The sequence below is a fragment of the Sus scrofa genome, chromosome 1 (assembly GCF_000003025.6).
Source record: "Sus scrofa isolate TJ Tabasco breed Duroc chromosome 1, Sscrofa11.1, whole genome shotgun sequence".
Lineage (NCBI taxonomy): Eukaryota > Metazoa > Chordata > Mammalia > Artiodactyla > Suidae > Sus > Sus scrofa.
The window spans coordinates 106,677,944-106,702,233 of record NC_010443.5 but is presented as its reverse complement, the minus strand read 5'-3'; the positions used below and the strand labels follow the sequence as shown (position 1 = coordinate 106,702,233).

At 42.2% G+C, this 24,290-nt stretch overlaps 1 protein-coding gene and 1 long non-coding RNA gene across 11 annotated transcripts in view; one reads left to right on the top strand and one right to left on the bottom strand.

The window, feature by feature from the left end:
• LOC102164252 overlaps positions 1–24,290 on the top strand; it is a 238,740-nt gene that overhangs the window by 48,006 nt on the left and 166,444 nt on the right. Inside the window, exon 1 of one of the 9 annotated variants that reach the window (XR_002344445.1) lies at positions 16,558–16,656. The exons of the other annotated variants lie outside the window; for them this stretch is intronic. This is a non-coding gene — a long non-coding RNA (uncharacterized LOC102164252). Of the gene's footprint in view, positions 1–16,557; positions 16,657–24,290 lie in introns of those variants that run through there. 9 annotated transcript variants of the gene reach the window in all.
• ST8SIA3 (ST8 alpha-N-acetyl-neuraminide alpha-2,8-sialyltransferase 3) lies at positions 1,069–18,698 on the bottom strand. Of its 2 annotated transcripts, none has more exons than XM_021093623.1 (4): positions 17,960–18,698; positions 16,479–16,598; positions 13,277–13,834; positions 1,069–9,904 (listed from the first exon to the last, which is right to left on the bottom strand). In XM_021093623.1, the coding sequence occupies exons 1-4, from the start codon at positions 18,136–18,138 to the stop codon at positions 9,622–9,624; spliced, it is 1,140 nt and encodes a 379-aa protein (XP_020949282.1). In that variant the 5' UTR covers positions 18,139–18,698; the 3' UTR covers positions 1,069–9,621. The 2 variants fall into 2 exon arrangements, with proteins under 2 accessions (XP_020949282.1, XP_020949291.1); XM_021093632.1 differs by lacking the exon at positions 17,960–18,698 and adding an exon at positions 17,640–17,940.

Sequence of the window (24,290 nt, the reverse complement as noted above, 5' to 3'; positions counted from 1 at the left end):
ATCATACTGTTTTTTTTTTTTTTTTTTTACCTTACACAATTTTCCTTTTGCTTGAAATTAAAATCAGCCAAACACAAGAACAGGCTGTGCTTTGGAGCATGAATATGTAGAGACATTCTTAATGTTGGAGCATGGATATTGAGAAAAACAATTCTAGGACTGTCTATTCAGTTAGTCCACAAATACTTATTCATGATCCTATCTGAGGCAGCAGAGTCAGAGCAGAGTGAGGACTTTGGTGTCTGTGCTATAGGCACAAAGATGGGAAGGGCAAAAAAAAACAGTAGAAGTGATACACAGACTCTGGTGTGTCCTTCCATCCATCCATCCATTTGTCCAACAAATATCAATTAATAGCCTATTAAGTTTCTCACACTCTTATAGGCATTGGGGCATAGTGTGATTAAAACAGGCAAAATTACCTGCTTTACAGAAGTTAGAATTTATAATATAGTGAGAGAGAGAGAAAAAAAGCAATGAGCAAATAAATAAATACTATCATTTCAAGTGAGGAAAGAGAATAATATGAAAAAAACACAGGGTAAGGTGATGGAGGGTGATGGCAGGCGCTAATGAGGAGGTGGTTGGAGAATGATTGGAATAGTGTGAAGATGCAAAGGAAAGAGCCCTGGACCCAGAGTCAGGTTCTCATTTTAACTCTTCCAATAATAGTGCATCAGAAACCAAGTCCTTAAGCATCTTTCTCACCTGATTACTAATGAGATAAAATGGTGTATGTGACTGTAACATTCAAGAGTAATGAATTAATAATGTTATTAATAATGTTAAGACCCATTGCATGATTTGCATTTAAAGGACCTAGGAAAAAGTTGTACATTATGCACGATTAGCATTTGTTGCTAGCTCATAGCTGTAGACAGCCAAGCTCCATCTTTCTAGAGTCCTACAAATCTCCAAAGGGAATCCCTCAAAACACAGGGAATAAAGAAAAGGAGGATGCATTTAATCTCTTCATTGGATACAGTGTGTTAGTGTTGTGTGTGTGTGTGTGTGTGTGTGTGTGTCTGTGTGTGAAGGTCTTCTGAATGGAACAGAGACAACCAGCAGTGTTTTCTAATGCATGATAAAACAGTTTATTTAAAAACAACGCATTCAGTACTGTGTTTGGCACAGGAGGCAATGAGGCAGGCACATTCATACTTAACAGGGATATTTGGGGAGCTGTCGAAGCAAATCATTGCATTTTCTTCACAAACTACAGTCACAATATACACACGATTATCTCTACAAAAGAAAAAGATGGTCGTCCTTGTTCACCAAGAAGGCAGGGATTATGCACATGTTCCTCAGTCCAGCATGCTGGCTTCCTTCAGGCCTCCATGGCCTTATCAGTCTGGCAGCTTGTTTCTAAGAGCTGCTGAGGCTGCCTCTCGCAAGAGATGTGAGTCTGAGTCCTAAGGGTTGAAGCATCTTACAAAGAGCAAGAGGTCTTCTCATCTGTCTGGAGAGGAGTAGGACCTTCAGTGTGAGTCTCTCCGCATGAAATGGCATTTCTGAAATGAGTGCATCCGCTGTGTGGGGGAGGGCTCCATAGTTATACCAGCATAAGAAGTGTTTATTTTCCCTGACACATGCTTCTTACTCATTTCTTTAATAACTTACATTCACTGTTCTCCTACTCTTTGATCTTTTGGTTCATCGTTATTCTACAAAGAACTTGGTTCCTCATCTTACACTGATATAACATTCTTTAACATGATGCTAAAATGAAATGGTGAAACCAAGTAGGTTAAATGAGAGAAGATAATCACACACATTCTTTTGTCTTAATTTCTGATTTAAGTGGATTGTCAACTTACCATCTAAAGAATGGAGGCCACGTGGTGTGGTGTAGAAGAATCAGTGGTTGGGAGACTCAGACCTCTAGCTCCATTTAACTAGCTGGGCAGTTATGTCACTTCCTACTTTGTGAACCTCAATTTTCTCATCTTCATATTGAGAATATTCACCTAGAATCTAGATCCGAGATAATATCTTGAGTTGTGAAGTTCTGCTATGAACTTGGTGACTGTCCTATGTGAGTAAATGATGCTGCATTGTGATACTTCAGTGTTTTTGCTCAGAGTCTTGGGAGAACTCCAGTGCTAATTGCTGATGCTTGGTGTTTGAATCTCATTCCATCAATAAACCTCTCCCAGGGCTCTTGGCTGTAAGGCTGCTTTTCTGCCTAGTAAGGGCTTAGTTCTGGATCTTGAAATGTGGTTAAAGAGCATTTCTGTCATTATTCTAAGTCTTAAAAAATGGTCTAGATTCTAGATTTCAGAGGGAAACCTCCCCTTCCTTTTTGCAAATACTTATGATTTTATTTCAGCTACACATGTTGACCAAACCTCATTCCCATTATCTACCAATTTTTCTTCCCTACTTCCCTAGATAAATAAAGGTGTGGGGCTGGTTCCTTAATGCTGGTTTTGCTGTTAATATGTTTGTAATAAAATGGAGCCTACTGTTAAATTCCTCCTGTTTGCAGCTATGGACTTACCTCTTTGGTGTCCAGAAAAGCCAGAGGATGAAGGCCTACTTTGTGCCCAGGCTATAAGCAAGTTGTTCTGAATACAGAAAAAAAAACATTTTAACATATACCTAACTCATTTAAAATAAATTATAGTGTATTAATTATAGATAAATAGGCTCCTTTTGAGAACTATTAATAAGAACAGAAAACAGAGGTGTACCCTGGACTTTTGAGCATTAGCGGGAAAATATCCAAGTTGAGTTTCAAACATTTACAGTCTAGAAATGTTTTACAGAACCTGTAGAATATTTTACTATAGCAAGGAAAGTAGATTTGGTTCTTTATGATTTAATTTTGATTTTTTATAGGCAGAATAAAAACTTATGACCACTTATTGTGTGTGAGGAATTTAGTACATTTTTTTTCCAGCATTGCCTTCTGGAGGTTTTCATTAACTCACCTAAGAATGACTTTCATCAGAAAACCTTTAATTTTCAAACAAAGCTTGTTCTGTGGCTCACTAGTGTATCTGATTTATAAACTCTCAGGGAATAGGGCTTTCACTTACAGCCAGTGGTGAGGAAGAAGGAAAGCTGTGCTCAATGGCCAGGGACTGCAGTGGCCAAATGTTTGCTGGTAGATTTTTTTTCAGGGTCTAGCCTTACACTAGCTTAGCTAAGGGCAAGGCATCACATAATGTCTTCCTTTACAGTTTTCCTGGTTGTATTCTTATTTAGAGGTGTTTCTAGCCCATTACAAATTTTCTGAGTGCAAATAAAGTCCAACAGAGTGTATATCCAAGTCCTGGGCATGATGCTTAGCTGAGTGTCCTCCCTGGTGAACCATGGAGCGTCTCCAGGTGTGATGGGTCCAGGTAAGCTTATTGGAGGTCTTGTTCTTTCCTCTGCTTCTCCACAGGCACTGATTTCTGGATGTTTGTGAATTTGTGCTGTGTTGGAAGGTTGAGGAGTAACTGGACAGAGAAAATCAGACAACTGGGGAAATAGCCGATGGAATATATAGGTTATGAGAAAAGATCAGCCAAACATGGTTTAACCTTGTGTTAAAGAATGTTTACCAGGAAGGTCACCTTTAGAAATTAGACAAGCCACGGCCAGTGATTTTCTAAGGTAATGAGGAGTTTGTTCAGAGGTTCCTAGAAGTCACATGGCTAGGAGATATTTTGAACTCTTTAGGGTCCTTAGTCTCAAAGACCCAAAAATATACTAAAAATCTTTAGAACTGATCAAAGTGGAAATTCCTTTTTGTGGTAGAGGGCACTTGAGAGACCCTTTAAAGCCATTGTCAGCTCCTCCTATTTGGTACTCACTGACTTAGGAATTGTCCAGGCAGTGCTGTGCTGGAGTCAGGTCATGGTGGCTCATGAAAAGATATTGTGACGTTTTTAACTGGTTGACAACAAGTTCATAGTTTGAACTTAACTTCGATGAGAGTATTTACACCATGGAAATTGGCAAGTCCTAGAAATCAGGACTCCACCATTCTTCAGAGCCAATTGTTAAACATTTAGCAGTGCACCAAAGAGCTAAAGCTGTTTCTTAATCCCACAAAAGGGAATTCAAAGGATATCTTTAGTATCTCTGATGATTAAAGTCTCTGCATGTGCACAGCTAAGGAAAGGAGCCTGGCCAAAAATTTATTAGGGTAGTGGCACCTTATTCAACAGAGGCTGGTAAAAGGCAACCAATGCCAACTGACTATCTCTCTTATACTTAGTTGGTCTTAGAATTTTAGCTCCTTGATTTTTCTTTTTTGAATGATTTCATTTTAACCCCCAGAACTTTGCACTTTGGGCATTACCTTGAAGTTGAGAAATCAGACCCATTTAAGAATACTTTAGGCTCTGGGAATGATGTCCAACTAGAATCTGAGTGAATTAACTTCCCTGTTTCTCAGTTTATCTGTTTATAAAGATGAGTGACCTGAGATCTGTCTCCTAGTTTGAAATGTAAAGAGCTGGCCTTGGGGTAAAGTATGTTAAAACCATGGTCTCCACTCTGACTGTCTTCAGGCTTGCATCCTTTCTGACTAAATTGACCAGTTACTATTCACTTACAAATTCGTGACTGGTCAATTTAGCCAAAATAGTTGAATGGCTAAATCACTAAGACTGTGTCTATATGACCATGTATCATGATAACTTCAGGGAATAGATCTGATATTAACTGCATGAGGAGGGATAAACATTCAGCTGCTTTGGTCAACATGCTATATATATATAGCAACTTTACTATATATTTCTGGTTCCCAAATCATGGCCACATCAGGATCACCTGGGAATATTTGTGAGCTGGACTTATTCTAGGACATTCTTAGTCAAAGGTCTGGGGTAGAGAGCAGGAATTATATTTTAAAGAGCTCCTCATGTCCTACAGCTTTGTTTGGTGGTGGATTGGCAGCGTAATCCAGGGCCTCACCCTCTAAGCCCACGTAATCTCAAATCATAGCCAATTAGTCCACGCAAGCTCTTCACCTTGACTCCATTGTAATCAACAACAAGGGAATGAGCTTCACTGAGGATAAAACATCTATTCAAATACATATATCTTCAATAATAAGTCATCACAATAAAAAGAAATTTTAAGAAATACTGCATAATACAATAATGACATTCTAAAATGTTTCCTACCTCAAATGTTATATCGATGTGGCAAAGCAGTCAAAGTGTGAGAGAGACATATTTAGTTATTTTGGTCCTTGATATCGACTCACCTGTGGCCTTGATTAATTGGGCCACAGAGCCCAGACAGGTCCATCAGGTGGCCCAGGGGCTCTAAGTTCCCAGCACCTATGATCTTATATCTGGGCTCTTCAGCCACATATACACAGCTCCAACTCTCTTTATAAGCGAAAGCTTAGTTCCACACATTCAGGGAGAAGTAGAGGCTAAACAGAAACTTTTGGGTGGCACAGTCAAATAACTGGGGGGAGGGGAAGGATTTAAGGACCCAGAATTATCAGAAAATCGCTAAGTCTGTCACTTTGCACATGAAGACCCAGCTCAAATTATTCATTATTATTTGCACATCTTCTTAGCATATCGAACTGAATGCAATAATGTGAAGTATGCTGTTGAAATTACAATATAGAAGGCATTGACAAATGTATTTTTACTTCAAGAGGCCTCAACTGAAAGGTATACATATGGAAAAGTACATAACCATTCTCAGCATTTACCTTTTAAACTATGCATACCTATTACTAAAATCAGGTTTTATTAAGATGAATAGATTATTAGATGGTATTCCAGCTGTCAACTGGGAACTGTCAGTAATTGAATTGTGATTTACAAGATTTATCAGAATCATGATTTACTAAGAGTATTTCCTCTCATTTGGAGGAGAGGATGTAGGTTATTACCAATGGACTGTTGTATACCTAGGCAAGCATCTCCTTTTCTGTTTTGCATCGAGAAATAATTTTTTTTTTTTTTGGTGCGGGAAGAATCTTTTTTCCTCTTTTATAGCTTTTCTGTACCTTCTGGGCCCCAGACCAAATCGCTTTTCCTTTGAGCCCATCTTTATTTGATGCTGTTAAGACTAAATGAGGAGTCCGAATTTCTCCATTTATTACCTGTGCAATCTTGGGAAAATCACTTAGCCTCTGTTTCCCCACTTCTCATCTGAAAAGTCAAGAATTAGGACTAGCTACCATTGGCCTCAAATTAACACCTCTTTGCTGTCTGAAGTGTCTAATAATTAGTACTTTGCCCTAAGTCAGAAGAAATGCTCTTCCATTCGTCAGTTTCCTCACCAAATTAGATTCCTCCTGGCACCCACATTTATGGATAACCGGAGGCCTGGGCACAAGGAGGCTGAGAGGGAGCCTCTCCCTTTGCATGTCCTGGCTGGTAGCCGCATGGTCAGGTGCCTGACATCAAAGTTATACACAGACAGATGGCACAGTGGTCACAATCAGCTCTGCTAGGCACACACTACTAAACACATAGCACTTGTACAATGGTCAAAGACACTGAAGACACAGAAGCAAAGGCAGAGGAGAATAGATGTTTAATCATCAAACCTGGGTGTGGGAGAGATTCGTGCCACACTTGAACCCCATTTCCCCTGGATCTGCATGTCTGCATGTGACATTCAGACAAACTGATACAGACTGAGAGACTCGCATTAAGCAGGTTGCTAAATGTTTGTGGGGTTTTTTTCTTTGAAACTGTATTGGTCATTTGTATTGGTGTCATGTGTAGACAGACTTGGGGGCTTTAAGTTGACTCTAATAGCTGAGGGTGGACTTCGCCATGAGTATCTGAAAAGAGTAGCAGTTCTGACAAAGGATGCACTTAACCTCGAACCAGGAAAGCAAGAGCAATGCAAAAGCCAGAGGTTTGTATCTGTAGATACAATCCATTGCTCTTGACCACACAGGCCTGGAAGTTCTGGCTACTTACACCACTGCCTTTCTAATCTGGACTCACGGGACCCACCAACTCTTTTGGCTGTGACAGTGGTTGTGTAGGCGTAATCTTTGAAACAATCTTTAAAAATGAAAAGAGTTTTTGTATGATCAGCTAGAGGCTGTTTTTCTCTCTGCTGGAACGGTAGGTCAAGGGCATAACTAACGGTAAAAATAATACTAAAAACTGCCATGTATTGAGTCAGTTGACTGCATGTTGAAAACTGGGATAGATCCTTTACCCACACATTGAACTAATTTTTCAATAAGAGGGTATAGGCTGTATACACGGAATTTATAAATTATGAGAATTTTGGTGAGCCACCATGGGAGGACTTGGGATTTTCTTTGGAGATTTTAAAGGAGAAGGAATGGTGGTCTTTTTGGATCAGCCCCAGGAAGCCCTGCCTGGAGACAGGGGATGAGGCTGATCTCTGAACCCTTCTAGTTCTGGGGGACAAGTCTGTTTCCTCAACATTTTGAGGTTTTATGAAAGGGACAGATGAAATGATGTTGGGAGATGACAAAGTCTTCTCACTCTAGGTCAAGATGGAACTCAGAGTGAAGCAAGATTTAAAAATCTCCCTGAATTAAAAAAAAAAATCCCCAAACTTGGCATTTAGATTTATTTATTTATTTATGTCTTTTTAGCAACACAGGATCTCCGAGCCTCCTCTGCTACCTATACCACGTACTACTCTCCTCTTTAATGTGGCAGGAACAAGCATGGTGTGGTTTTGGTGCCCATCAAATTATACCACTGGATTTTAAAATGTTTTTAATATCTCCCCTTCTCACTATTTCAAGTATTGAGCTGTTTTAGTATCTCCCATTTTAAACATCTCTTCCCATTTCTCCCCATCTATTTGGACGATTGCCACATATACAACATTGTTAAGATGTGTCACGGTCAAGAACACGTTTGAATCTCTGTGATTTTTCTTTCACTGGTTAGTATCTGGAGCTATGTAAGCAGCTCTGATTAGCATTCTGGAAAAAATTAGAATAAATAGCTCCCCTTTAGGAGCAGGCAGAACATGAGCATAAGGACTGCGTCTTGTTGTATTTGGTTTGATTTTAGGCAGGATGATACCTTCCCACGGAGGGGCAGTGAGCTGATTACTGAACTACAGCAATTATTTTAAACAGTATTTGTAACATTACAAGCAATCTAGATGAGATTTCTGGAAAAGAACAAGCTACCCCCACCCAAATGTATTATAAATGTGCTTGACTGGCATTTGGAAAGGAAAGAAACTCTTATTAAAATTTAACATCAACTTGGCCAGACTTTGGGCTAAACTGGAAGAACAAAGTGCTGTTCAGTGAAAAGCTGGGGATGGGAGTCATGTGATTTCTACTCCTAAGGCTGAAATAATGAAAAAGAGAATGGCCACCAATTCCTCTGTAGCGGGCCTACACATCTTCAATTCCAAGGGTTTATTTAGTCCCAATTTTGTCACTATACAGTGACTCTTCCTTTTGAAATGCTTAATTAAAGATCTGATTTCAATAAGAAGAGTGGATAAAGAACCAGTGTCTAAACTTGTCTTGAAGTTCTGGAGCAGTGCTGATGGCACAGTGATATGCACAGTGACCTCGCCTCAGCGCTTTTCACAAGGAGGCCCATCCTGGCCAACCTCAGAGCTTCTGCTCTGCTTCAACCCTACTGGTTCAGAGGCCCTGATCATGGTCACAACACTTTAGGGGATATGGGATCTGTAACAACTTCCAAGTATTTTTCATTTTCCTCTATATGTTCCAGGCTCTTAGGCTGACTCCTTGCCTCTATATTCTGAGAGAATTCCCAGCCCAGTGCTTGGGTTAGAATTGTGGGAGGCACTCAACCCAGGCTGGAATATCCTTGCAGATGTGGCAACAGAATAATCTGCCACAATAGCACTTACGTCAACAGATGTGGTGCCACCCCTGACATGGGCTTTCTCTGTGATAGTGAAAGATGCGCTCATTATAGGCCACTCACCGCAGAGGGACCACTCTGCTGGGGAACGGCTGCATGGACTGGTGAGAACTCCTTAAGAGGCATTTCTTATCCAAGTCATCATAAGGGAATCAATCATGATGGGCTCAGTCTGTCATGAATCAACAAAGTTAGCCAGAGCCTTGAACATATCAAGGGCAGATGCAAGATATACAAGCAAAGGTATTTCAGTATGATTCCCAGCAAATATCAAACTTCACGGTGGTGGGGCCAGGGGAATGAATGGTAAGGAGAGAGAGAGAGAGAGAGAGAGAGAGATATGATATATGCAAACCAGTTTTTTATATTTTCACTTTGAAGAGTCTGATCCCACCCAGGCAAAACTGAAACCCTGCCCAAACTGGCCAGAGGCCTCGGATTACGAGGACTGTGTCTGAGTAAAGCTGCAGAAACTACAGCTCTAATCCTCATGAAAAAATGGGAGGCAGTTTATTATTAAAATACAAACATGAAAATACTTTAGACCATTTCATTATCAGCATAGTTCCAAATGCAACGTTCCCTTTATCAGTCAAGTTTAAAATCGTGTGGCTTCAAAGCGTCTGTCCTGCTGAGACCCTTCAAAGAGCAGTGCAAAAAAGGGAGAAAAGACACCTTTCCTTTTAAATGGCAGACAGTCCTTATAAGAAATTCTCTAGGGTTCTATTCTGACTATTCAGTGTGACTTGGGGCACTTTTAAATCAGCCATTTGGCACTTTCTGTTCGGAGTTTTTAGGCACAGCGAGACACAGTCAGCTTGGTGAGCCCTTCCCCGTGCATTCGGTATAGCAGCTGAAACTCAGCAGGCAGCTGGTGGGACTCCTGCCACTTGGTGGTAAATTTGGTTCCTTTTTTGTCATAGTAATGGTATGGAAGATCTTCCCTTGTGTTGGGATCAAATCCAAAAGGCCAAAATCCATACAAGTGGATCTCTTCACATATTGCTGATGCAAGGGTGTACATAAGAATACCTGTGCTCAGCCGTTTGGGTGACAAATGTTTGTTTTTCCAGTACCTGTGGAACAATAAGTACAGGTGGATTCAGAGGCCAGTACTGAGGGTTTCAACCAGAGGGGTCAATATGACTGGTTTGGGAAGTGAATTTAACCAAGTAACCTAAATAGTACTTGCTTTGAGTCTGTCTTTTAGACCACAGAACACCTTGGGGTAGGGCCAGCTACATAATTTGTGAGATCCAGTGCAAAGTGAGTGTGGGCCCTTATTTCAAAAATTATTGGGAATTTCAAGAGGGCAGGCAGAGTAGCTATTAATAACAGACGGCTCCCGTGCTACTCTAGAGGCAGCACATGTCTGAAGCCGTCCCTTCCTTTGGGTTGTCCTGTGAGTGGTGTCTCTGACTCAGTGGTGATGCCACAAAAGCCAACCAAAGGGACGACTAGGCTCCCACACAGAAGGCAATGGGAGTGGGGAGGAGGTTGTTTAATCTCAGGGGTCCTCCTCTGTTAGCTCCTCACCCAAACCTGGGGACTAAATCTTTCTTCTTGTGTTGGGAAAGATTGTGGGGACTTATTTTTTTCTACCTTCTTATAAAAAATCATAATCCCTGTTTCTTATCTTCTACCCAGGGGCTCTGAGCCCTTCTCGGGTGTGCCAGGACCTAAGAAAAGTATTTACACACTTTTTGAATTTTGTTTAATTATTTATTTATTTATTTTTAATTTTTTTGCTTTTTAGGGTCACACCCACGGCATATGGAGGTTCCCAGGCTGGGGATCAAATCAGAGCTATAGCTGCCAGCTTACGCCACAGCCACAGCAACCTGGGATCCGAGCCACATCTGTGACCTACATCATAGCTTATGCTCACAGCAATGCCGAGTCTCTTTAGTCCACTGAGCAAGGGCAGGGATTGAACCTGCATCTTCATGGATCCTAGTTGGGTTCATTAACTGCTGAACCATGAAGGGAACTCCAACTTCCTGAATTAAAAAAAAATTCTAGGAGTTCCCGTCGTGGCGCAGTGGTTAACAAATCCAACTAGGAACCATGAGGTTGCAGGTTTGGTCCCTGGCCTTGCTCAGTGGGTTAAGGATCCGCTGTTGCCATGAGCTGTGGTGTAGGTTGCAGACGCAGCTCAAATCCCATGTTGCTGTGGTGTAGGCCGGCGGCTACAGCTCCGATTTGACCCCTAGCCTAGGAACCTCCATATGCTGCGGGAGCGGCCCAAGAAAAGGCAAAAAGGCAAAAAGACAAAAAAAAAAAAAAAAATCTAAATATGGTTGTTCTTCCTTCCATATTTAGAGAGTAATTTGAAGCCTTCCTACCTATGCTGCCAAAGAGTTGAGCATGCCGTGGAGTGTATGTATGTGAGTTTATGATGGCTGTACAGGCATATTCAAACTGTTCATGAATCAAGTTTCCATGGACTGCACTTCTTTCAAGTTTTCATTGAACCAATGCATTCGGTTCTAGCCTGAGTGGATGTCATGGCTGATTCTGTGGCCTGCTGAAAGGTTGAGGGCAGTGTGGGCCACACAGGCCGCTTCCTGAAGTTTCTAATATGTCTCCTTCTTCACTACCTGAGGCTTCAAGGGACATTCTCCTTTCTAGTTGAAATCTAAAAGTTCAGTCTAGGTTTTAACTTTTTTTTTTCTTTTTAGGGCAGTTCCTGCAGCATATGGAAGTTCCCAGGCTAGGGGTCAAATTGGAGCTACAGCTGCTGGCATACGCCACAGCCACAGCAACACAGGATCCGAGCTGCATCTGCGACCTACACTACAGCTCACAGCAACGCCAGCAACGCCGGATCCTTAACCCAGTGATTGAGGCCAGGGATTGAACCTGCATCCTCATGGATACTAGTCGGAATCATTTTCACTGTGCCACAATGGGAACGCCCTAGGTTTTTAATATTCTTACCTAAGGAGTTAGAATGACTTCTGACAATTCTTTTGGTACAGCTGAACTTAAATGGAGCAAGGAGGGAGCAAAATGATGAGGTCAAAAGACCACAGGGCAGGTTGGCAGGAGGCCTGGCTTCTAATTCTGGCTCTTCCCATTTTGGGCAGTGATGTTGGGTAGATGACTCATTCTTTGTACCTGAACTGACTTGTCTTTAAACTTAGGAGTTGGGTTACATGACTTCTTAAAAAAGTAACCATACATCCCAGGAAACTGGAAGTGTCCCAGTTTTTGTCTGTTATCTTTGTTATAATTCTTTAAAAATTGTTTTTCTATTAAAGTATAGTTGATTTAAATCTTTTGTTATAATTCTTAATAATGCCCTTTTTCTTTCAAAGTGGAAGTTCCAGTTTGGACTGAATTCTGACATCACCCTACCTATTAGATACATACCAGTTGATCACATGATGATTCCTCCCTCTATGAGAGATCAACTACACAAATCTTAAATTTGGAAGACTTTAGAGAACTACCAGTAGTGAATAATCTACTATGGGAAAAAAATATTTAGAATCTTTGTTTACCAGAGCTCCCAGAATCCACTCTAACTTGCAGATTATCTGGACAGTACGTTAAGGCACTGGGGCTTCTCACATAGGGGAGATTAGAGTTGAGGCAGTTTCCTCAGATTATTTAAAGAAAAAAAATTCTGCAATTAATCTTGTTTTTATAAAATGTCCTGCATTATTGTCTCTCAATTCTGACTGCTTCTTAGAATCATCTGGGGAATTATTAAGACATACTGAGTATCTGAGCCTCTCCCTCCCCACCAGACAAATTACACTAGAATCACTTGAAGTAGAGCCCAGACAAGAGTATTTTTTAAATCTCTCCAAATGATTCTAAAATAGAGCCAGAGTTAAGACTCATCAGATTAAAGGAGAATATTGCATTTCTGGTTACTCCATCTTTTTGATTACAAGGGACAACAATGAGTTGATAAAATACTTTCGACATGTTTTGGCACTCAAATCCAAAATTATAAAAGTAGACTGTACAATTTTGATTTATCTAGGTGGTTTTCTAATCTTGGACATCTAAAAACCACCCAAATATCAAATAAAAAGGAACATTTAAAGTCAGTTGCCGCTTTTTTTTTTTTAAATCTTGATTTGTCTACTTTAGTCATTGGCATTATTGGGACATAGCTGTCCATTAAATGAAAATTATTGATTTGTGGTGATTTCCATGACTGCTTGTTAGGCATACCACCAAGGAAGGGGGCAGGAAATAGAGAGGGGAGGCTGATGAAACACCAGTCCCTCCATGTGGTTACCAGCTGGGATAGAAGATTGAACATGTTACCCAGAATGAGTCATTCATTCATTACAAAATATAAGAGTTTGCCCTAAAGTACTAAGCTAACCACAACAACTAACTAATCAGATAGCTCCCACCCCCAAGAGATTACAGTATTGATTTGCCATCTGGTAGGGTATGAGTTAAAGGCAATAAAATATACACACCTGTTGACATGTTGCATTATATTTCCAGGCCAAGCCAATTGGACCTTTAACTGACCTCTGTGTTCAACAAAAAAGTCAACTAATGTCCTGGTAACAGTTGCTGAGGTATGGAAGAAAAATGCAGGGATCCAAAGAATGGCCCCATCGAGCTTTTTTAAACTGAGAAAAAAGTTGTTACGGTCCTGAATGGTCAAAAGATTGTTGTAATATTTTTCCAGGATGCTGGGGTTGAAGGTGGTAAGGTTGGTTTTCCTTCCAACATCTCTTTGGAAAGCTTCCGTAGGGGCGAAATTGCAACGGAAAACAAAATCTGATTTATCTATTTGTTGTCCACACCGGCTCCCTGTCAGGATCCCACTATTTCCAACCACAGCACAAATATTATAATGCTTATTCACAATGGGTGACACGTCTGGAAGCAGTGATCGGAAATTATTGCTAATAGAGAAAACATATTTATGGCTGGAATAATCATAGTGCATCAGTTGTCCAATCCGAACACTATTCTTGGTCAAAGAAAAATTTTTTATTACATCGACATGCTGAAGAATTTCTTGCCTAAAATAAAAAGAAATTCATTAAATGTATCCCATTCAAAAGAATTGGTTTTCCATCTTATGTCTTATGCTGCCATTTCATTCAGACAAGAATCATAGGCACACTGAATCCAAGAAAGATTATACATTCATAATAACTGTGGTCTTTGAAGGGAGAACTGCTTCAGAATTTACAGACATGTGCTAATCTCTCTGTCAAATTTTGGGTGTAATCCTTTGAGGACTGCAAATGTAGCGACTTACAGTTTCAGCTACCAGATTTTTGGTTTTCTGCTCTACCTGCAAAGCGTATTTGATCAAGGGGGAGGCATAGGCCAAACTGTGTCAGAAAATACAGCAAGACAATTTACACAGGCCCCAAAGAGCTCACATTAATGCATAAACATTGGTAACTTGGAGTTTGTAACTAGAGATTACTTGTTTGCTATTGGACTGCAGTGTTCGAGGAGTATCAAATATCAACAGTGTCCAAATAAGAGCCAAATAGATATGAGTCAGTATAATACTATCTATTATTAAAATATGAAAATGGTCATAGCGGTGGGAGTAGTTGAATATTTAATAGAAATGAGATGATAATCTCATTAATGTCCTTTGAATAATGAAACAGGAATATTTTTCTACTTTATTATATAGAAACACAAATCAAGTTAGAGAAACCTAATCCTTAGGAAAAGAAGCTATTGCAAATCCTGAAAAATGTGTTTATAGTCTAAGAATTCAGAAGATCAACAAGGCAAGGGTGATACTTAGCACTAATTCTGCCTGCTTTCATGCTGAGCTTTGAGTGAAATTAAGCATCTCCTCTTAGTCTTGGCTATTTAAAATATTTAAGAGAGACCGGTTACTCTTCTACTAGGTTCTCCAGCTCTAAGAAATAACATTGACTCTCCTGTGTCTTTTGTCTAAAAAATAACAGGAATGAAACAAAATGCTTTGCCTATCATTACTTTACTTGGAATTTTATTTTTTTTAATTATTTCATTTATCAAAATTAAGAGCAACATAAACTGAAAACTTTAATCCAAAAGTTACTAATATCATTCTTTACAAACTGTTATAAAGATATAGTAAGTTCAAAATGACACTGGGAAAGTTAATTAAAGATCACTTAATAACTGGATTGAAAGGAGGAAAGTTTTGAGAAATTGTTCTAACTGGTTATTTGGAACATATGGTCTAGTGTCAGAAGGATTTTTTTTTTTTTTTTTTTTTTTTTGCTTTTTAGGCAGCACCTGCGGCATATGGAAGTTCCCAGGCTAGGGGCTGAATCCTAGCTGCAGCTGCCAGCCTACACCACAGCCACAGCAATGCCAGATCTGAGCTGCATCTGCTACCTACACCACAGCTCATGGCAATGCCAGATCCTTAACCCACTGAGTGAGGCCAGGGATCGAATCCATGTCCTCATGGATACCAGTCAGGTTCAAAACTGCTGAGCCACAATGGGAACTCCCATAATAATATTTTTATTGAGTCAGAAATATGTTTTGGGAAAAGGTATAATGTATTGTACCAATGAAAGTTTTCTGGATTGTATATAAAATTAATATTGGATTAAAACCATAAAAGTTAAAAAAAACCTTCAGAGTTTTAGAATTACCCAATTATTGTCATGGACTAATTTCTAAACAGTGTTTTAAAGTTTTTAACATAATCATATGTATGTCAGCTTTTCAAGTAAACATTTTCATGACACCATGAATATCTGCTGAATTTAATTCCATCATTAGATTAAAGTAGAAGAGTGCAGTAACTAGAAATTCTGTGACCAAAACACACCCTAAATAGAGTGGTAAAATAAGTATTTGTAAAATAAGTATTCATAGCCCTAATGAATACACTAGATGGCTCACATTCCATTTAGCAGCATAATAATCCCACTGAAAAGGAAGGGGTAGTGACTTATCTGGGATTGCTAAGAGTAGACCAGAATCATTGGGGAGAATAAGTATATTTGAAAAAATTTCAACCTTCTTCCCTCACCTCAAAACACAGAGGAAAAAAATCCCAGCACACATACACACAAATTCCTTCACGTATAAATGAGGCTGCTACAAGACAACTAAGAATAATGTTCGGTAGCTTTTACAATATGTTAAAAGCTACTAAAGTTCAATGAGAACAGTTTAAAAAAACAAAACCATACTTAAATACCTGTATATATTTGGGCTGAGATTTTCACTAGTAATTTGTTAGGGAAGAAGTGTAGTGTTTTCTGTGTTTCAATGAGACAATACTTTTTTATTTTTTTTTCAAGTTTTTCCAGTGGGGGAATAAAAATGCATTGGGTGTTCTTTTTGTAATTAATCTTTAAAAAAAATTTAAATGGCTTTGGCAGTATTAGTCATACATGTTAACTGTAAATCATGGTGCTCAATTAAGCCTAAGTTAGGGAGGATACTGGAAATATATTTTTTTCTTCCATTCAAATTGGTCTTCTTGATGTTTTCTTTTTATGAGAGGGCACTACATAAATGTAAAAGGGTTACTAACTAGACTTTGTGCAGTTAGTCCAAGAAGTCAGTGCAAATACACCTCAGGTTGGGGGCGGGTGTGTGTGTGTGTAGGTTTTTGTTTTGTATTACTTCGTTTTTTGAGCTCCAGAATTCAAAACATCTTGGATCTTTTTCCCCCTATCCTACCTTTGATGTAAAAACGCTGTCCGATTAAATGTCCACTTAGGTCTGTCTTGGAGTTCGTGAGTCAGAGAATGCGGAAAGGGCACAAATGACGGATCTAGAAACTTCAGCGCAAATTGTGACCTGGAGAGGAGCATGAGTACACAGACAAACGTGCTGGCCTCAGCTAGGGGAAGTCAAGGTAGCCATTAAAGTCCAGCCGGTTGGGAGCGGGCGGTGATGGGGGACAGTTGTCACGCGCGCACCGGCTACATCCCGCCCCAGAACCCTTTCTCTTTTGCCCCACCTTCTGCTCCCCACCCACGCCCGGGAGGAAGAAGGAAAACTGGGGAAATCCGTCTCTATTGTCCATCCCTCCGGGTGCGGGAGAAACCATAAAATGGCCGTCTCACGGAGAGCAGGGGCGGGAGCCGCGCGCTCCGCTAGAAGGTGATGAGCAGAGAGGAGCGGGGAGTCAGCACCGCGGACAGCGGCCGCACCACCCCCTTGCCAGACCCGCGCCGCCCCCGCGGTCCCCGCGGATTGATTTTTGGAGAAAGGGCAGAGGAAACTGGAGACCCAGAGGAAGGAGGGGGGTGGCTTCTTCCTTAACCTCTTCCTTCCCGAGCCTGTCTGATTTCACTCTCTGTCCTCTGACTGGGGACCTCCCGGAAACCGCTGGCCAACTCCACTCCTTGCCCCGGTGGAGCTTTTCTAGGTTTCACACCTCGGGCCTGGCTTGGACCACAGGATGTAGTTTGTAGTTGCCCCTCAGAGGCTCTGCTGGGAGAACTCCTAGGGGGTCACAGTAGGGGCAGAGGCTCTTCACGCGCCTCACTTTGCCTGGAGCCTTTTCAGTCCAGCCTCGCGCCCTGCTTGGACCTGGAGCGAGGATCGGCGGCTCTTAGGAGGCTCGCTTCCCGCAGAGGGCGGGGGAACTGCAGAAATCCCGGAAAGTGGGGGGGGGGGGGGCGGTGATGGCAGCGGCGGGGGGGAAAGGATGGATGTAGAATACCCCAGGGGCTTCAGGAGAATAGACCCGCGCATCATTTGATGGGGTAGGGGGTGGGGGAGAGAAAAGGAGGAGAGCGCAAGAGGAGTCCGGCGCCTGCGCCATTAAATCGCCCGGGACAGCCCAGAGCCCAGCCGCGGAGTCTGCGGACAGGGCGCAGGTTAGGCACTCACCTCCCGCGTGTCCATCTCTCCATACTCCCTCGCAAATACACGCAAGGCCTCTCCCTCCACCATCGTTCTCCTTAAACCCTCCCCCAATTTTCGAAATGGGGGAAGGGATGCCGAAGAATACGAGAATGCAATCAACACTATTAGGACAACGGCTTTTAGGAGCTTAGGGGGCCGGGGGTGGGGAGTCAGAGATAGGAACGCAAGGACCACGCAGTTATCTTGCCCAAAGTGTCTCGGAGAAGCCAAAACACCAACCCCCGCCCTCGACCTCTCGCCCCCATAAACCAGATACCTGAGGGCGCTCAGAGGCCCGCACTCACCGGAATCCTGCGTGGAACATGTACATTCGGGGCGCCCCCGGGTTGGCGTACTTGGGAGTGGTGAAGATGTTCTCCTTTTTCAGGGACACGTAGCTGATGAGCGATAAAATCAGCAGGGCGACGCTGAGCATGACCAGCCCCAGCACGCTGGCAACCCGGGCCATTTTGCAATTTCTCATCCCGGGCTGGGTTGGGATCAAGAAAAGCGGGGAAATCGGTCCATTGAGCGGCCAGCAGCTCGCTGGCGTATCAGTGTATGTGAGTGTGTGTGTGTTCGCGTGCGCGTGTCAGCGTGTGTGCCGAGGGAGGGGGACCGGGCAAGGGAGCCGCGGAGGGCCAGAGGATAGAGGCAAGCAGGAGCCCCAGAGAGAAGCCAGGCCCCCAAGGCAGGGGCGAGCCGGGGCCAGGAGGCTGAGCAGGAAGATGGAGGGTCTGGGCGCGGCGGCGTGGCGATGGAGCGGCGCACGGTGCGTCTCTGGCCGCCGGCTCAAGCTCCCCCGCGCGTTTCCAGCGAGGCTGCCATCTCCTCTGCCGCCTGCAAGATAAATGTGATTGGAATAATGTTACAGTTCGATCTAAGCGCAGGATTTAATTAATGAACTCTAATCTCCCAAATAACCGTGGGAGGGGCGGGAGAGGGAGGGATGAAGGGGAGGTGGCAGAGGGAGGGGAATTGAGGCTGGAAGGCTGCAGCCCACGTCAGCGGCCTTCCCCGTTGAGAGTGTGGCCGAGGGGGTGGCTGTGGCGAGACAGACACCCAAACTTAGTTTAATGGGCAATTCATTACTTCATAAATATGTAGTGGAATATAGAGATAAATAACTGGATTTGCTGTCCTGGAGGATACCACCAGCTGGGTGCTTTTGCATGCAGGGAGAGTGGTTTTAGGGGTAGACATTTAAAAACATCTCTCCTCAGCACTGAGCACAGCCCTGAACCCCACAGATCAGCACCCGCCCCAGCACCCCAGCAGGGAAGCCCTAAATAATGGCTGCACCTTGTGAGCACTAAAACCTCTTTGGAACTTTCCAGAATCTCCCCTATCCACTTTCTGCCCCTAAAAGATGGGTAATACTTAGCAGTGTTGTGAAGTAAGCTGTGAATGTGGAGGGCCTGGCTCCTCCTGCCTTGTCCTTCTTCCAGTGTCAGACTTCCAGCACACCTCAGGCCAGGGTCACAGCATGGGCGCGGGTGCCCCAGAGTTGACCTGGGCCTGGAGCAGTTCACCCTGATTTAACTTCCCATTGCCCACTTTTATGACTCATCCTTGTGTCCAGGCCTTCAGGATGGGTCAGTCAACTTAGCCCTGAAGCTTAGCTTAGCCCAGAAGCTGGGGCGTTATAAACCTCTGTCCACTATAAATGCCTAGAACTCTCTTTTGGAGAAGCCCAAGTACTAGGTAAGAGAGGCTGCCTCTAAAGGTGGAAGGAAAGCACACCACCTAACACCTTGTGTTGCTTGACCTTCAATTTGTTTTAGCATATTCACATATTACCTGTTTTAATATCCATTGGAAATAAAAGTTAATTCATTTTTCAGTCATGCTGCTGAATGCTCAGAAGGCAACCCACATGTTTCTTTAGCTCTGTCCTTTGCAGTTAGCTTGTGGCTTCTTCCCCTTAGCTTTATTCTTGGCCTGGTCCTCCCAAAACTGGTCAATAAGCACCAAAGAAGGAGGCTGAAGGTGAGAAACTGGCCTTCAAGAGCCTTTTCCAGTAAAGCAAATTGATATTTTCCAAGGTGGCTATGATTTCTTTTTCTCTTGAACTTCTGGTTTTATGGGCTTTGGTGGACCTGATGTTATGGTCTGTCTGTGGGCCATGAATTCCTCAAAGTGGTGACCTCCTGGGCTGTTAACTCTTGCAGAACTAGGGCCATGTTTTCTGCCCTGTTTCCACATACTACCTGCATCACTGTCTATGGAGAGGCATGCTTAATAAATGTTTGAGGACTAAAGCGCCTAAAGAGCACCCTGTGAAACATATTTCTGGTTGTGGATAGCAGTGCACAGAATGCAACTGCCTGTTTCTAATGGAAAGGTAATTTTGCACCTACTGAAGAATTTTGCACTAACCAGAATCTAAAAATGTGGGTCAAGAGGACATGAATAATTTTTTATCCATGGGAGTCTTGACTATGTAAAAACTTTAGAGAAGGCCTACATGGTGAATACTTGAACTATATTTTTTGAATAAATCTTTTTTTTTAAAGAAGGTCATATGAATACAGTGTAAGATGCCAAAAGGAGTTAAGATCTTATGAGAGCTGTCTAAGAATTATATATGTTGGAAAAACTTTTCTTGAACAAGAAGTGGGGGGAATACACCATAGAGGCCAGAGTACTGATTACATGCCAGGCTCTGAAACCAGCAGGACAGCACTTCAAAGGCTGACTCTGTGACCTTGGGTAAGTTGTCAGCATCTCTGGGCTTTAGGCTCCTTATCACCAGAACCAAAATAAAAACCTCCCAGGATTTGGGGGAAGATTAAACAAGACATGTAAAGACCTTGGCACCACTCCTGGCCTGTATTAAGCAGTTAATAAATATGAGCTAAACAGCTTGGGCAATTTTTAGTGTCTTTCTCTGACCCAATAAATATCCTGCTACAGAAGGCATAGAGAAGGATGTACTTCAGGAGGCATTTTCCTACAGAAAATGGCAAAGATGAAGAAACTCTTTGGTTCTCTTTATAAAATAGCACTGCAGGCTTTCCTAGGACATATGATATGGACTCATTCTGCCTGTATTTAAAAATTGATATATTACCTATGCCTAGCACACCTCTGTGAACTTTCTAAATAAAATCTTACTAGGATGATTCCCATTTTGCATGTGGATCACTGAAGGTCATGTGATGTAAAGGACCCAAATTAGCCAGAGGATAAACAGGCACACAGGAATCCTGTGCCAGGCCTGAAGGTGACAATGATTGTTCAATAATTACCAGAGGGAAAAATCTTGGATATACTGCTTCAAAGAGCAGCTGCAGCTACTAGATATGGTATTTTTCAGGCCTGGGATTATAGCTCCTTAGTAAATTTAAAAAAAGGATATTTTTACAAAACATCACTTTCAGCTTTCATTGGAAATCAGACCTCTACAGGAGTATAGGAGGGTGAATACAAGAAATACAGAAGTGAAAGACTCCTTTGACTTAATGTTTTCTAGGGAAGTTGTTATTTTGGACACACATATTTCCCTCGCCCACTTTTTGTTTGCAAAAGTATCTACCTTTTGCAGACATGGCTCTGTTGCCCTGTGTTGTAGTTCCTTACCAATCCGTACCTACCAAGAATAATTTATGTGCCCCATTTAGATGGTTGGATGAGAAGGCTGGGAGGGATGGTGTCTTTTGTTAGATATGGCATCGTTCATTTATTTACTTCTGTTTTTTTTTCATCAATCAATTAAATTAAGTGATTGGTTATCAGACATCCTGATGGACAGGCACAGGGGTTATAAAATCTTCCCCTGCTTTTTAATTTTTTTTTATTTTTAGGCCTGCACCCGTGGCATATGGAAGTTCCCAGGCTAGGGGTTGGGTCAGAACTGTAGCTGCTGGCCTACACCACAGCCACAGCAATGCCAGATCTTTAACCCACGAGCGAGTCCAGGGATTGAATCCACATCCTCATGGATCCTAGTCAGGTTCCTTGACCACTGAGCCATGAAGGGAACTCCTATAAAATCATTCTTGACCTCCTAATGCTTATGGTCTTGTCGGGGGAGAGATGCTTTTTATACATTATCTGTAATCTTTGCCTTGACCTGGTGAGGAAGGCATAATTCTCCTCACTTTATAGCTGAAGAAACTAATGTCAAGGATTTGCTCAAGGTGCAGTCTCTTTGACTTTAAAGCCCACCCTTTCCACTGCTGCTGCATACTGCTTGTGAGCAGGTCCAGAGACGGAGAGCTGGAAATGCGTGCAGGCCTGGAAAGTTTGAAGGCATTGTCCTTTGACAGTGAGAACCAGTTAATACTACCACCATTGATGATGATCATGATATCATCTCACTTTTATTGCACACCTGCTATGTATTGGATATTATACTAGGCATCTTACATAACTAGTTTCATTCAATCTCTGTTCAGTCCCTCTGATGATACAATGACTACTGCCATTTCAAGAATGAGAAACTGAGGCTCAGAGAGATTAAGAAACTTGCCAAAGTCACACAGCTAGTGGCTTCAACAGCTTTTACGGTATTCCAGAGCCAAGAGGAAGAAGGTTTTAAATCTGCTCTCTTGGTTATTGTGTCTCATGGTTAGAGGAAGAGAATGCATACTACCTCTTTTATTTATTATATTTTATTTTTTGTCTTTTTAGGGCCACACTTGTGGCATATGGAAGTTTCCAAATCGGAGCTGCAGCTGCCAGCCTACACCACAGCCACTGGCCTACACCGCAGCCACAGCAACACAGGATCCGAGCTGCATCTGTGACCTACACCACAGCTCATGGCATTGCTGCTTAACCCACTGATTCAGGCCAGGGATTTAATCTGCATCCCCATGGATACTAGTTGGATTCGTTATAGCTGAGCCACGATGGGAACTCCCATGCTAGTTCTTTTAAAAGCCATTTAGTCACAAGGGTGGAGGGAGGTTGGCAATAAAGAAAAGACTAGAGTGATAGATACATTTAAAAAGCAGTGGCCTGCTCTGGGGCTGGGAGAAGGCTGGGTAGGGCTGAAGCTGAGTGTGTGTGTCGGGGAGGTGGGGGTGGTGGTGGAGGATGGAGAGGGTGCCCAGCCCTCCTATGGAGACAGTCAGGAGACAGCATCTTATTCTCACTGTATCCTTTAGTGTCAGCCCAGCACCCAACACAGCTGATGCTCAGTGTGGGAAGAAAGCAAGGAGCTTCTCTGCTCTATGGCATACCTGAGGTCCAGGTTCGGGAGAAGGTCGGTCTCCAGTACTGACAATGGAGAAAGATTGTTCACCTTGATAGGGGTGGGTGCATTGGCTCACGTATTGAAGAGATGTTTAATTAAATACAAATGGAAAGCACAGGAGGGATGCACCTCCCTCCTGCCCTTATCTCCCTAGAGATGCCACTGTTGGCATCCAGAGGTGCTCTGTGCCTTCACAGGCATTGGAGTATGTATTCATTTTTTTTTAAACATAAATGCTGAGACCGGTTTGAAGTATTTATACAAGGTTCTTATCTGTATCTTGATAAAAGACATTTTGCATAAAATTTTAACATTTCTGATTGCAGTGATTGCATTTTCTAGAAGCTGAGGAATTACTCATTTTGCACCTACAGACTTAAAGCTCAGTGAAGCATCTCTAGGTGAAAGGAATACAAGAACTTCAAATAGCCTTTTCTTCAATGAATAAATAAAATATATTTGGAAAGCTGTCTTAAGGCTTTTTGCGGCCCAGTCCTTAGGAAATGATTTGGAAGGAGCTATTGTGTTCAATCGTGTTAATCTCTTGGGTCCTTGTATAGAATTTTGACTTTTCACATGTTTTCAGCTATTACTTTTTCTTGAAGCTAAGGTATTATACTTGGAGAAGCATGAAAAATAATCTTACAGTTAAGTATTAAGCTATTCTTCTGTCTATTGTGTCTCTTTATTGCATTGACTGTGGGTACAGGAAATCACCTGTGGTGAGAACAGCCACAATACCATTGCCTAGGTACCATCAGGGAAGGTGTTTTAAAAGAAATCTAATTTTAGCCTTCATCTTGAGTTTTGGGGCAGTTTTTGTCCCTTGTGCTTCTGAAACTGTAATTATCAACAACATATCTTTGAGAGCAGGGGAAAAAAAGCACTTTTGTTTGTATAACAAAAACAGTAAAATTTCCATGTAATTTTTAAAAACGCACTACCGCTTGCTGATTTATTGATGAGTAGGGCTTCCACAGAGGAAGTATCCCCTTTTCTTTCTGGACCCCTCTCCTGATTATAAGCACGTGCCTCTGGGTATTGTGTTCACAGAGAACACAGGAAGAGGTCTCTGGGTCTCCCTGTACTGGAGAACGCAGCCCTGGTAGGGCAGTGGGAACTGAGCTACACTCTGTTGATACTATGGACCTGCCTGTTGTAGTGTCATGTTTGCGACCATGCTCTATGATGGTATTTTTATTCCTTTCCCTAGATATGGGGAAAAGGGACTAAGGGGGATTAAATAACTTTGCCAAGTTCCCAGCACCTTTATTCAAAATGGGATTTTAGGAGTTCCCATTGTGGCTCAGTGCTAATGAACTTGACTAGTACACAGATTCGATCCCAGACCCTGCTCAGTGGGTTGAGGATCCAGTGTTGCCATGAGCTGTGGTGTAGGTCGCAGATGAGACTTGGCTCTAGCGTTGCTGTGG

Coding starts and splice junctions, on each gene's coding strand:
- ST8SIA3 (XM_021093623.1), bottom strand. CDS start 18,138: ATGAGAAATTGCAAAATGGCCCGGGTTGCCAGCGTGCTGGGGCTGGTC. Junction 13,835..16,478: donor ACAGCGTTTTTACATCAAAG/GTAGGATAGGGG, acceptor TTTTTATTTTAG/GCAAGAAATTCTTCAGCATG. Junction 9,905..13,276: donor ATAATGCAACATGTCAACAG/GTGTGTATATTT, acceptor ATTGTTCCACAG/GTACTGGAAAAACAAACATT.